Raw genomic sequence first — 14,336 nt, 5'->3', positions numbered from 1 at the left:
GACAAATGTATGACATATATCAGCCATTTGTATTATCATACTGAGTATTTTCACTATTCTAAAATGTGACTTTCTGTCCACAGATTCTCTAACCATGGCACAGGTAGAGAAACGTGGGGGTTTGCTCCGGAAATCTTCAGCCTCCAAAAAACCACTGAAGGAAAAAGTGGTGCTGATGTATGATGAGATCTTCATGGTAAGGCCTGCAGCCCTGTTGTGTACAGCTTGACTCTTTAGTTTCTTAGTTCAAAATGAGAAATACCCTTACCTCTGCCTGCTACCTTCAGGTTCCTTGGGGGATGTGGGAGGGAGGAGAGAAAGAGGGTTTGAGGGCAAAAATGAAAGCTCTCAGAGTAGAGATTATAATCATGTATTAATTAACATAGGTTGTTATTGTGTTGTCCTTATAGGTTGTTGCCATGAGCCAGGTAAAACAATTGAAAGGAGGGAGGAAGGCTGGGGAAGCTCCTTTTCTGAATATTTTAAAGAAAGACTTGCTCTCCTTGTGATCTAACTTAGGACTCTCTTATCCTAGATGTCCCATGAAGTTTCTTTTGGACCTAGAATTCTATAATTCAGATACTTTTAAAGGATACATTATTATATTCCATCTCAAGTTGTTGGTAAACGAAATAATTACTTAGGACTATCTCATTCTCCAGCTATATGGGATAACTGAGGAATTATTAGCAATTGGGTTGGAGATTTCTTTGGGTCTTCAGAACTGATTGAACATGGTCCAAACCTATATTGTAAAATATACCCTATCAGGGGCTGGGTGCGGTAGCTCACGCCTGTAATCCCAGCACTTTGGGAGGCTGAGGCGGGTGGATCACAAGGTCAAAGTTCGAGACCAGCCTGACCAACATGGTGAAACCCCGTTTCTACTAAAAATACAAAAATTAGCCGGGCATGGTGGTGCACTTCTGTAATCCCAGCTATTCGGGAGGCTGAGGCACAAGAATCTCTTGAAGCCGGGAGGTGGATGTTGCAGTGAGCTGAGATTGTGCCACTGCACTCCAACCTGGGCAACAGAGTGAGACCCCATCTCAAAAAAAAAAAATACCCTATGAGGGAAGATTAATTAGATATGCTACAGGGGTACCTGCCTTCTGAAATTCTGGTCATAAGTAGTATGCATAAAGTAGAATAATACTTACAAAAAGAATTACTGGCTGGGTGTGGTGGCTCATGCCTGTAATCCTAGCACTTTGGGAGGCTGAGTGGGTGGATCTCTTGAGCCATGTTGCCCAGGCTGGTTCAAGACCAGCCTGGGCAACATGGCAAAACCTCCTCTCTACAAAAAAAAATACAAAAATTATCCAGGTGTGGTGGTGTGTGCCTGTAGTCCCAGCTCCTTGGGAGGCTGAAATGGGAGGATTGCTTAAGCCCAGGAGGTCAAGGCTACTGTGAGCCGTGATCATGCCACTGCATTCCAGCCTGGGCAAGAGAGTGAGACCCTATGTCAAAAGAAAAGAAAAGAAAAGACCATGTATTGGGTTTCTACTATGTGCCTGGAGTATTCTAAATGTATCACTAAATATAGAGGTGTTCTAATTCTGACTGGAATTCTGTGAGGGCACTGGTAGTACCCTCATTTAACAGATGAAGTTATTTGAGATCTCTGCTGGAAGGTGATGGAGCTGTGATTTGAACCCTGGTGCCTGACTCCAAAACCATGGCTCAGAGTAAATAATTCAGTCCACTAAAATACCTAACTTTGGCAAGCCTTGGAAACAGAGTGCAGAAGATTAATACAGATTGCCCAGGCCAGTACAAGCAACTATACAGAGAAAATAAGTAGGTGCTAGGATCCTATTAGGATTCTTTTGGCCAGGAGTGGTGTCTCATGCCTGTAATTCCAGCACTTTGGGAGGCCGAGGCAGGCGAATCACAAGGTCAGGAGATTGAGACCATCCTGGCTAACACGGTGAAACCACGTCTCTACTAAAGATACAAAAAATTAACTGGGTGTGGTGGCGGGCGCCTGTAGTCCCAGCTACTGGGGAGGCTAAGGCAGGAGAATGGCATGAACACGGGAGGTGGAGCTTGCAGTGAGCCGAGATCAGGCCACTGCACTCCAGCCTGGCGGACAGAGTGAGACTCGTCTCAAAAAAAAAAAAAAAAAAAAAAAAGGATTCTTTCTTTGTTATGCAAGCTTGGTGTATACAACTCCTGATTTAGTGAGCTTTGGGGATAGGAAATGCCAGTTCCATGAATTCCCTGAGTTTCATTTGTAGGCAATACAATGATATTATAGAAGTGTTAGGGTCAAACTGTGAGCCCTGCTAGGAAGCAGGACTTGAGAGAAAGTGATAGATAGAATACATTAAGTGGCTGGGTGTGGTAGCTCACACCTGTAGTCCCAGCTATCCTGGGAGGCTGAGGTGCATGGATTGCTTGAGGCCAGGAGTTTGAGACCATCTCTGGCAACATATCGAGACCCCCATCTCTAACAACAAAATTAGGTGGGTGTAGTAGTATGCATCTGTAGTTCCAGCTAGTACCAGCTACTCCTAGCTACTATAGGAGGCTAAGGTGAGAGGATCCCTTGAGCACAGGAGTTCAAGGCAGCAGCTAGCTATAATTGCACCATTGCACCCAGCCTGGGTGACAGAGTGAGAACCTGTCTCTAAAATAAGTAAATAAATAATATTTTATTTATTTTTTAATTTATTTTGGACCAATAATTAATTTTAAAAAAAGAATTCACTAAATGAGGACGTTGTGAGAAGGCCAGAGATACTGCTTCTTTATGCCATTCTCAATTAAAAATCCAGAAGAAGCTAGGCATGGTGGCTCACACCTGTAATCCCAGCAGTCTGTGAGGCCACGGGGGGCAGATCACATGAGGTCAGGTGTTTGAGACCAGCTGGTCAAGATGGTGAAACCCCATCTCTACTAAAAATGCAAAAATTAGCTGGGTGTGGTGATACATGCCTGTAATCCCAGCTATTTATGTGAGTCTGAGGCAGGAGAATTTCTTGCACCCAGGAGGCAGAGGTTGCAGTGAGCTGAGATCATGCCATTGCACTCCAGCCTGGGTGACAGAGCAAGACTCCATCTCAAAAAAAAAAAAAGGAAAACAAAATCCAGAAGAGATTATTAATATTTTATTATTAGATCAGGACTTAACTACTGATGACATTAGTTACTGGTAGTAATTTTATGCTGTTTTATTTTTTATTTTTTTTTTTTTTGAGACGGAGTCTTGCTCTGTCACCCAGGCTGGAGTGCAGTGGCCGGATCTCAGCTCACTGCAAGCTCCGCCTCCCGGGTTTACGCCGTTCTCCTGCCTCAGCCTCCCGAGTAGCTGGGACTACAGGCGCCCGCCACCTCGCCCGGCTAGTTTTTTTGTATTTTTTAGTAGAGACGGGGTTTCACCGTGTTAGCCGGGATCGTCTCTCGATCTCCTGGCCTCGTGATCCGCCCGTCTCGGCCTCCCAAAGTGCTGGGATTACAGGCTTGAGCCACCGCGCCCGGCCGCTGTTTTATTTTAATTAATAATCAATTATTTATTCATTTATTTTGAGATGGTGTCTTGCTCTGTTGCCCAGGCTGGAGAGCAGTGGCATGATCTTGGCTCACTGCAGCTTCCACCTCCTGGGTTCAAGCAGTTCTCCTGCCTTAGCCTCCCAAGTAATTGGAATTACAGGTGCATGCCACCATGCCTGGCTAATTTTTGTTTTGTTTTGTTTCTTTTTTGAGACTGTCTCTCGCGCTGTTGCCCAGACTGGAGTGCAGTGGCACGATCATGGCTCACTGCAACCTCCACCTCCCGGGTTCAAGCAATTCTCCCGCCTCCTGAATAGCTGGGACTACAGGCACCTGCCACCACACCTGGCTGATTTTTTGTGTTTTTTATTTCACTGTGTTAGCCAGGATGGCCTCAATCTCCTAACCTCATGATCCGGACGTCTCGGCCTCGGCCTCCCAAAGTGGTGGGATTACAGGCGTGAGCCACTGTGCCCAGCCATTTTTGTATTTTTAGTAGAGATGGGGTTTCACCATGTTGGCCAGGTTGTTCTTGAACTCTTGACCTCAGGTGACCCACCTGCCTCAGCCCTACAAAGTGTTGATATTGTAGGCGTGAGCCACTGTGCCTGGCCTATTCACTTATTTATTTTTATTATTTATTTATTTATTTTTGTTTTTGAGATGGAGTTTTGCTCTTGTTGCCCAGGGTGGAGTGCAATGGTGTGATCTCAGCTCTCCGTACCCTCTGCCTCCTGGGTTCAAGCGATTCTGCCTCAGCCTCCCGAGTAGCTGGGGTTATAGGTATGTACCACCATTCCCGGCTAATTTTGTATTTTGAGTAGAGATGGGGTTACTCCATGTTGGTCAGGCTGGTCTTGAACTCCTGACCTCAGGTGATCCCCCTGCCTCGGCCTCCCAAAGTGCTGCTGGGATTACAGGTGTGAGCCACCGTGCCTGGCTTTATTTTTATTTTTTATTTACTTATCTGTCACCTAGGCTGGAGTGCAGTGGCGTGAGCTTGGGTCACTGCAACCTCCACCTCCTGGCTTCAAGCAATTCTCCTGCCTCAGCCTCCCAAGTAACTGGGACTACAGGCCCATGCCACCGTGCCTGGCTAATTTTTGTATTTTTAGTAGAGACGGGTTTTGCCATCTTGGCTGGGCTAGTCTTGAACTCCTGGCCTCAAGTGATCCGCCCACATTGGCCTTCCAAAGTGCTGAGATTACAGGCATGGGCCACTGCACTTGGCTGTCTCCTGGTAGTAGTTTTAAAAGGTGAACTTAAGGACAGGCGCGGTGGCTCATGCCTGTAATCCCAGCACTTTGGGAGGCTGAGGCGGGCGGATCATGAGGCTGGGAGATTGAGACCATCCTGGCTAACACAGTGAAACCCCGTCTCTACTAAAAATACAAAAAAATTGGCCAAGCGTGGTGGTGGGCGCCTGTAGTCCCAGCTACTTGGGAGGCTGAGGCAGGAGAATGGTGTGAACCTGGGAGGTGGAGGTCGCAGTGAGCGGAGATTGCGCCGCTGCACTCCAGCCTGGGCAACAGAGTGTGACTCTGTCTCAAAAAAAAAAAAAAAAGGTTCACTGAAAATAAGGTGGTAGTGGGCTATTGACCTGCTTATTTTATGTCATTCTCCTTTCTTTAAAGTAGGGGTTCTCTTTTTCTTTTCTTTTTTTTTTTTTTGAGACGGTGTCTCAAAAAAAAAGGCATCCACCACCACGCCCGGCTAATTTTTTGTATTTTTAGGAGAGACGGGATTTCATCATGTTAACCAGGATGGTCTTGATCTCGTGACCTCGTGGTCGGCCCACCTCAGCCTCCCAAAGTGCTGGAATTACAGGCGTGAGCCACCGCACCTGGCTGAGGTTCTGTTTTTCTTATTTTACCCATTAACCAGCAGCCTCTGACTTCCTAGAATTTTTTTGAAAATTATTGCTAGGAAATTTTGGATTTTAGCATGATAATTTTGCTTACTCTTTGGATCAATTTAAATTAAGAAATTTAGAACACATTAAAAGCTCTGTACAGAAGACTAAATGCATATGGAGGGCAAGTAGAAGCAGTCAACACAGCATGCTGTAAAAACCACCGCAGTATTACTGAAGTGATCTGAATTCTGGCTCCTGCACTTGTGTAAGTCACTTAACTTTGTGGACTCTTTTCCTAAAATGAGAGGACGGTGTTAATATCTATCCTTCCTGGCTCACTGGATTGTATTTCACATATGTGAATAGGTTTGAAAACAACACTGTACCAATGCATGGGAGACATGTTGTGATGTGACTAACTTATTCTGATGTTTATGTTCATTTCTTGCTAGAAGATAAATATTTTAGGGAAGTTCTTTGAGCTATTATTTAACTTTTGGTGCAGAGAATATATATCCATGCACAGAGTTTTCCACTTGGGAAAGAAAACACGAAGAGATACTGTTCTTCTTTTTCCCCTTCTAGCAGTTTAGAATGACCAAGAATTTTCAAAGTTAATTTTGAAAACTAAGGTTGACTATATATAGTATTCTTATGCTTTTGGTGTTAGCTGGGAAGGCCGAATGTGCTTGTCTTCTGGTTTCAGACAGAGGACCCCAGTAAGTGCAGTCCTCGGTTTTGGGAGGAGCTCTTTCTCATGAAGGTAAGAGTTGGTGGCATCTGTGGAATTTCCTGGTAATTAAAATTGCCTTCTCATGTGTTCTAGGCACTACGCTAAAAATGCATTCTGCCCCTTATTTGTTTCCTTGGCAGGTGAATTTAGAGTACCTAGAAGGCAAGCTGGAATCTCTTGATGGTGAGGAGTTGATGAAGATCAAGGACAATATTAATTGTCTATTCCAACACTGCATCCAGGCTCTGGGAGAGGAGCATCCAATTCGAGTTGTGAATGCATTGCAGGTACAAGGCTGGGAGACTGGGGAAGTCTTGTTTAACAGGAGAAAGGAATTGTAACACATCTGTTGGAACTGAGGAACCTAGAGTTGCTCTGAGGTATGAGGTTTTCTTTTTTATTTCTCTAAGTTACCAAATATTTATGCCATATTTGTTTAGCCATCTATTTATACAAATTGACACTTAGGAGTAATCTTATCCATTTGTATAATTTGATCTAATGCTAAAGTAGATTGTTAGAATTCTTTTTTTTTGCTTGAGAAAGGGAAGAAATAGGAAACTGAGGCAAGAATGATTAGTCTTTATCAAAAATCAGAAGACGGCTGGGCATGGTGTGTCACGCCTATAATCCCAGCACTTTATAGGGCTGAGATGGGTTCACCTGAGGTCAGGAGTTTGAGACCAGCCTGGCCAACATGGTGAAATCCCACCTCTACTAGAAATACAAAAATTAGCCAGGCATGGTGGCGGGTGCCTGTAATCCCAGCTATTCAGGAGGTTGAGGCAGGAGAATCACTTGAACCCAGGAGGCGGAAGTTGCAGTGAGCCAAGATTGTGCCCTGCACCCCAGCCTGGGCAACAGAGCAAGACTCCATCTCGAAAAAAAAAAAAAAAAAATTTTCAAAGGGTTCTGTAATTCAAAAAACATCAGGAAACTATTCTTTATGTTAAGTGATGATCATAAGATTCATTCAACAACTATTTCTTGAATAATGTTATGTGCCAGACATTGGGCTGGGTGATGGAGATATACTACAGACTTCTTGAGGGAAGAGACTTTGAGAGTTTCATTCAGTAGTTTGTTTCCAGTGAGTAGAATGTTCCTTGTGCACAGAGAGCGGTGCTTAGCAAATAGTACTCTAGAAGTAGGTTCTTTTTTTTTTTTTTTTTTTTTTTTTTTTTTTTGAGATGGAGTCTGGCTCTGTCACCCAGGCTGGAGTGCAGTGGCGCGATCTCGGCTCACTGCAAGCTCCGCCTCCCGGGTTTATGCCATTCTCCTGCCTCAGCCTCCCGAGTAGCTGGGACTACAGGCGCCCGCCACCTCGCCCGGCTAGTTTTTTGTATTTTTTAGTAGAGACGGGGTTTCACCGTGTTAGCCAGGATGGTCTCGATCTCCTGACCTCGTGATCCGCCCGTCTCGGCCTCCCAAAGTGCTGGGATTACAGGCTTGAGCCACCGCGCCCGGCCAGTTCTTACTGAATGAATGGTGACAAAGTTTCTAAAATTTAGTCTAGTAAGTTTAGTATAGCCTAGATTGAGAGTACTTAGGGCAGTGATTGACAGGTTTAGAATATGAAGAATCCATGATGGGTTAAATAAGTTTATTGGAACTTGTGAGAGATTGGGTTTAAGTTTCTAACTTATGAGTTAGATCACTTTGTGAGCCCCAGTTTGCTCATCTGTAGAATGGCAATAATAATTACCACTTGAGTTGATGTCCCAGAAAGATGGACCATGTTTATTCTATAGCTTCGTTAACCTTTGGCACAGTAAGTTCCACATTTTAAGTTGTAGTGTAGGGGCTCAATGAAAGTTGGAAATTGTACTTCCAGTAATTAGGTAATTGCAGTGCTCATTGTGTGGGCATGAATTGTAAACTGTTTTATTTCAGTGGAAATAAGTTGACATTAAGCCACTTAGTGACCCATAAAATATTGTACATTGTTATAATAGCTAATACTTACTGAGCTCTACCAAAGTTCCAGGGACTAAGTACTTTACAGTATTATTTCACATAGCCCTCATAATGCTCCTACAAGATGGATGCTATTATTATCATTCCTACTTTATAGATGAGAAAACTGAGCCACTGGAAAGTTAACTAATGTGTGTGTCTAGGTTCTCACAGCTAGTAAGTAGTGGATGAGGATTATGAAGATTTTAAGATTTGAAGCAATTGGCTATTATATAGGGACTTAACTGTTGTAGTTATTAAAAATAATTATAAAAACTGTCAGCTAGGCGTGGTGGCTCACTCCTGTAATCCCAACACTTTGGGAGGCTGAGGAGGGTGGATCACTTGAGGTCAGGAGTTCAAGACCACCCTGGCCAACATGGTGAAACCCTGTCTCTATTAAAAAACTACAAAAATTAGCTGGGCGTGGTGGTGAATATCTGTAACCCCAGCTACTAGGGAAACTGAGGCATGAGAATCACTTGAACCCAGGAGGTGGAGGTTGCAGTGAGCCAGGATCACTCGCGCCACTGTACTCCAGCCTGGGTGACAGAGTGAGACTCAGTCTCAAAAACAAAACAAAACAAAAACCTGTTAAACTGTAATATAAATGTCAAAAAATTATTATTATTATTATCTTTTTTTTTTTGAGACGGAGTCTCACTCTGTTGCCCAGGCTGGAGTGCAGTGGCCAGATCTCGGCTCACTGCAAGCTCCGCCTCCCGGGTTTACGCCATTCTCCTGCCTCAGCCTCCCGAGTAGCTGGGACCACAGGCGCCCGCCACCTCGCCCGGCTAGTTTTTTTTTTGTACCTTTTTAGTAGAGACGGGGTTTCACCGTGTTAGCCAGGATGGTCTCGATCTCCTGACCTCATGATCCTCCCATCTCGGCCTCCCAAAGTGCTGGGATTACAGGCTTGAGCCACCGTGCCCGGCCTATTACTATTATTTTTAAGATGGAGTTTCACTCTTGTTGCCCAGGCTGGAGTGCAATAGAGTGATCTTGGCTCACTGCAACATCCGTCTCCTGGGTTCAAGCAATTCTCCTGTCTCAGCCTCCCAAGTAGCTGGGATTACAGGCATGTGCCTCCGCACTTGGCTAATTTTTTGTATTTTCTTTTTTTTTTTGAGACGGGGTCTCGCTCTGTCACCCAGGCTGGAGTGCAGTGGCCGGATCTCAGCTCACTGCAAGCTCCGCCTCCCGGGTTCACGCCATTCTCCTGCCTCAGCCTCCGAGTAGCTGGGACTACAGGCGCCCGCCACCTCGCCCGGCTAGTTTTTTGTATTTTTTAGTAGAGACGGGGTTTCACCGGGTTAGCCAGGATGGTCTCGATCTCCTGACCTTGTGATCCACCCGTCTCGGCCTCCCAAAGTGCTGGGATTACAGGCTTGAGCCACCGCGCCCGGCCAAATTTTTTGTATTTTTAACAGAGACTGGGTTTCACCATGTTGGCCAGGCTGGTCTCGAACTCATGACCTCAGGTGACCCACTTGCCTCAGCCTCCCAAAGTGTTGGGATTACAGGCGTGAGCCACTGCGTCCAGCCCCAAAATTAATTTTAAATAAAGGAAAACTCCACCAATCCCATGATCGAACTCAAGAACTATTTTTAATCTTTGAATATCACCTCCCAGTCTGCCTTATAATTTTTAAAAACAAGATGACAAGAAAATAAAAAATGAGGATGACAATAGTCTCAGTTGCTGTTCCTCTTTTATTTGCTGGATTTTGCACATGTTGAGACTCAGACTGGGCTGGGCGCAGTGGCTCACATTTCTAATTCCAGAACTTTGGGAAGCTGAGGCAGGAGGATCACTGGAGCCCAGGTGTTGGAGACCAGTCTGGGCAATGTGGTGAGACCCTGTCTCTACAAAAAATAAAAAAATTAACTGGGTGTGGTGGAGTACACCTGTCATATCAGCTGCTTGGAAGGCTGAGGTGGGAGGATCACCTGAGCCCAGGAGGTCAAGGGTATAGTGATCTGTGATTATGCCACTGCACTACAGCCTCGGTGAAGGCCTTGTCTCAAAAAAAAAAAAAAAACCAAAAAAACAAAAACCCGAATCAAACAGAAAACCCCACAAAAACTCAGACCGTGTTTTGGAGCTCAGAGCTCAGAGAAATTGAATGTATTGAGTGTCAGCTGTGTAAGGATGAGGCTGCAATGTGGGTGTACAGACCCAGTGTCCTTCTAGTTTTGAGACTTCCTCTCCAGAAAGAATTCTTTGTCTCATTTCTGCAGACCCTGTGCGCACTCATTCGAGGAGTCCATCAAAAGAATAAGTCTACCTCTGGGTTTGACATTATCAACATGCTGATGGGCTTTGACAAGGCGGAGCTGTGCATGAAGGTGAGGCATAAGCTGCAGATGTGCCTATGGATGGTAGCTTCTGACAGCTGTTCATGGACACTGTCAGCAGACAAATGTACTCAAAGATTTAGACTCAGAAAGACACAGATGATTGAATTTGGCCTTGCATTTGGTTATTTGTATTTAACAGATTTGCTTTGTCTGAATAAAGGAAAATTTTCAATTCAAATTTGAATGGAGGTATTCTTTCCCTGCAGGATAAAGACTGAATAGTTTATTTTGTTACTTGTATCATCATATGATCATACATTCTTAAGAACATTTATGAATTTAAATAAAATATAACAAATTAACATATAAGGCTAACTTTAATTCTAAACTTTAAGCTTATTTAACACAATTACTTTGATTTTATCAGAATTTTTATTTCTGCTGTTTGACACTATCTTTTTAAAATAACAGCCTTAAAATTCATATAGGATACATCCACCCTTTTAGACTGTACAATCTGACCAGGCGCCATGGCTCATGCCTGTAATCCAAGTGCTTTGGGAGGCCAGGGCAGGCGGATCGCTTGAGCTCAGGAGTTTGAGAACAGTGTGGGCAACATGGCAAAACCTAGTCTTTACAAAAAATACAGAAATTAGCTGGGTATGGTGGCACGTGCCTGTAAGTCCCAGCTAGTTGGGGGGGCTGAAGTGGTAGGATTGCTTGAACCTGGGAAGTAGAGGTTGCAGTGAGCCGAGATCATGCCACTGTACTCCAGCCTGGGCAACAGAGCAAGACCCTGTCTCAAAAAGAAGAAAATAAATAAAGTGTACAATCCAGTGGATTTTAGTATAGTCACAGAATTCTACAATTATCATCACTATTAATTTCAGAACATTTTCATCACCCTAGAAAGAAAACCTGTACCCATTAGCAGTCATTTCCCAATTCTCCACTCTTAACCCTTGGCAAGCATTAATCTGCTTTATGTCTCAATGGGTTTAGCTATTCTGGACACCTCATATAAATGGAATCATATCATATGTGGCCTTTTGAGTCTGGCATTTACTTCACATAATGTTTTTGTGGCTCATCCATATTAGAGGATGTATCAGTATTTCATTCCTTTTTATTGCCTAATAATATTCCTTTGGATGGAGATACTATATTTTGTCTATCCATTCCTCAGTTGATAGATATTTGGGTCCTTTCAACATTTTGGCTATTAGGAATAATGCTGCTATGAACGTTCATGTATAAGTTTCTGTATGGATGTATGCTCTTATTTATTTGTGAGATGAGGTCTCGCTGTGTTGCCCCAGCTGGTCTTGAACTCCTGGCCTCAAGTGATCCTCCTGCCTCAGCCTTCCAAAGTGCTGAAATTATAAGCATGACCCACTGCACTCAGGCCACACATATGTTTTAAATTCTCTTGGGCATATACCTAGGTGTAGAATTGCTGGGTCACATGGCAACTCTATATTTGACATTTTAGGAACTACCAAACCATTTTTCCATAGTGGCTGTTCTGTTTTATAATTTCACTAGCAATGTATGAGGGTTCAAGTTTCTCCACATTATGTCAACAGTTGTTTTTGTCTGTCTTTACTTTTTTTTGGAGAATTGTCTTTCATATCCTTTGCCCATTTCTAGATTGGGGTATCTTTTATTGTTGAGTTATAAGAGTTCTTTACGTATTCTGAATATGTCCCTTGTCAGATATATGATTTGCAGTGTTGGACAATATATATATATATATATATATATTTTTTTTTTTTTTTTTTTTGAGATGGAGTCTTGCTCGTCGCCCATGCTGGAGTGCAGTGGCGCAGTCTCGGGTCACTGCAAGCTCTGCCTCCTGGGTTCACGTCATTCTCCTACCTCAGCCTCCCGAGTAGCTGGGACTACAGGCGCCCGCCACCACGCCTGGCTAATTTTTTTGTATTTTTGGTAGAGATGGGGTTTCACCATTTTAGCCAGCATGGTCTCGATTTCCTGACCTCGTGATCCACCTGCCTTGGCCTCCCAAAGTGCTGGGATTACAGGCGTGAGCCACCGCGCCCAGCCTGGACACTATATTGTATAAATGTTGTTTGAACTTTGAAGAACAGTCTTCTATCACTCATTAAATTTAAAATAAATCTGTATACCAGAGAATCCTTATAATGATTAGGTTACAAAAAAAGTTATTAATAATTATGAATATACAAAGCTTTAATACTTAGAGGTATTTTTAAATTCTGGCCTTTTGCAGTTCATATATATGTCGTGGTAAAATCCCAGATAGCTCCTCATTCTCATAGTTGTAACTACTGCTTGTATGTTGGTGACTGCTAAGTCTCTGTCTTTAGCCTTAACTTCTTTTCATGATCTCGGAGTTGTATACTCTGCAGGTACTTGCTGAATGTACTCACTGACACATCCCATAAGTACTTCTTGCTTGATATATCTAGAATGGAGCTCACTGTTTCTCCTGCATCTCTTCTTCCTCATTCATTCCCTTTCAGAATGGGGGCAGCTGTCTTCACAGGCCCCAAGCTGAACTTGGTGATCATCTGGAGATAAAAGATGAGAAGTCCCCTCATCTTTTATTTCCAGACGATCACCAAGTTCAGCTAATTTTACCTCAGTTCATATTCCTCATACTTGTCTTCTTCTGTTCCCACCATCTCTGTTATTCTTTCTCTCACCAGAACTATTACAGTGATGTCTTCATTCTTTTTTGTTTTTTTGAGATGGAGTCTCACTCTGTCACCTAGGCTGGAGTCCAGTGGTACAATCCCGACTCACTGCAACCTCTCTGTCCCGGGTTCAAGTGATTCTCTTGCTTCAGCCACCTCAGTAGCTGGGATTACAGGCATCACCACCACACCCAGCTAATTTTTGTATTTGTAGTAGAGACAGGGTTTCACCATGTTGGCCAGGCTGGTCTCGAACTCCTGACCTCAGGTGATCTGCCCACCTTGGCCTCCCAAAGTGCTGGGATTACAGGCGTGAGCAACTGCGCCCGGCCCATTCATTCTTTTGACAAATATTTGTTGGGCCCCTATATGCCAGGTACTGTGGTAGGCACTGAGGATACAAGAGGCAAATAAGACATGGAAACTGTCTCAGGAAATTGATAATTAGTCCTTATTAGTCTCTATCCTTTCAAGCTTACCATCTTTAAATCCATCATCCACACTGACACCACAACTGTGTGGTATTAGTGTGTATATCTTACACTCATCTTTCCTGCTTAAAATCCTTCCTTAGTCTGCTGTCACTAACAGGATGAAGACCAAACTCCCTAGTTAGACTTATAAAACTTTCATAATCTGCACCATATTTACTTCTCCAGTCTTTTTTTTTTGAGACGGAGTCTCACTCTGTCGCTCAGGCTGGACTGCAGTGGTGCGATCTCCGCTCACTGCAAGCTCCGCCACTTCTCGGGTTCATGCCATTCTCCTGCCTCAGCCTCCCGAGAAGCTCGGACTACAGGCGCCTGCCACCACACCTGGCTAATTTTTTTTTGTATTTTTGGTAGAGACGGGGTTTCACTGACTAGTCTTTTATCTCACCACTGTGCGTCATTCTTTATACTCCCTTAAAACCAAACTACTTTTATTCCAGCCCCACACCAGGGCCATTTCTTTCCTTATGTGTCTTTGATGATGCTAATACCTGTCTGGAATTCCTTTCCTCCCCAATTCCTATTGAATTTTCAAAATATAACTCACTCCCAAAGGGTCCTGGAATAGGTGACTTTAGAGCAAATTCCATTCCTCTATGTATATTTCGGTCATAGTAACCATTGAATTGAAACTGTTGGCTTGTTTTTCTCTCTCATTAGACTAAAAGCACCTTGGGAGCAAGGGTCATGGTCTTAGTATTTTCCTATATTCTTTTAAAGCACAATATTCAGCACAGAGTAGATGCTCACATATTTATTGAATTGAACTGAAGCAGCTTACCTTGGCCTTCCAGCACGCTTAAATCCTTATTCTCCATCCATTCTCC

At 43.7% G+C, this 14,336-nt stretch overlaps 1 protein-coding gene across 5 annotated transcripts in view; it reads left to right on the top strand.

The window, feature by feature from the left end:
- The window catches only part of ARMH3 (armadillo like helical domain containing 3), a 224,908-nt gene that overhangs the window by 20,361 nt on the left and 190,211 nt on the right, over positions 1 to 14,336 (top strand). For all 5 annotated transcript variants that reach the window (XM_050804126.1, XM_050804125.1, XM_050804127.1 and 2 more), the window contains exons 2-5: positions 84 to 196; positions 6,057 to 6,113; positions 6,224 to 6,370; positions 10,281 to 10,388. In XM_050804126.1, coding sequence (XP_050660083.1) covers positions 95 to 196; positions 6,057 to 6,113; positions 6,224 to 6,370; positions 10,281 to 10,388 — 414 coding nt within the window. In that variant the 5' untranslated portion in view covers positions 84 to 94. The remainder of the gene's footprint in view (positions 1 to 83; positions 197 to 6,056; positions 6,114 to 6,223; positions 6,371 to 10,280; positions 10,389 to 14,336) is intronic.

Source organism: Macaca thibetana, chromosome 9 (assembly GCF_024542745.1).
Source record: "Macaca thibetana thibetana isolate TM-01 chromosome 9, ASM2454274v1, whole genome shotgun sequence".
Taxonomy (NCBI): Eukaryota; Metazoa; Chordata; class Mammalia; order Primates; family Cercopithecidae; genus Macaca; species Macaca thibetana.
Note: the sequence above shows the minus strand (reverse complement) of the source record. Positions and strands in the feature narration are given on the sequence as shown.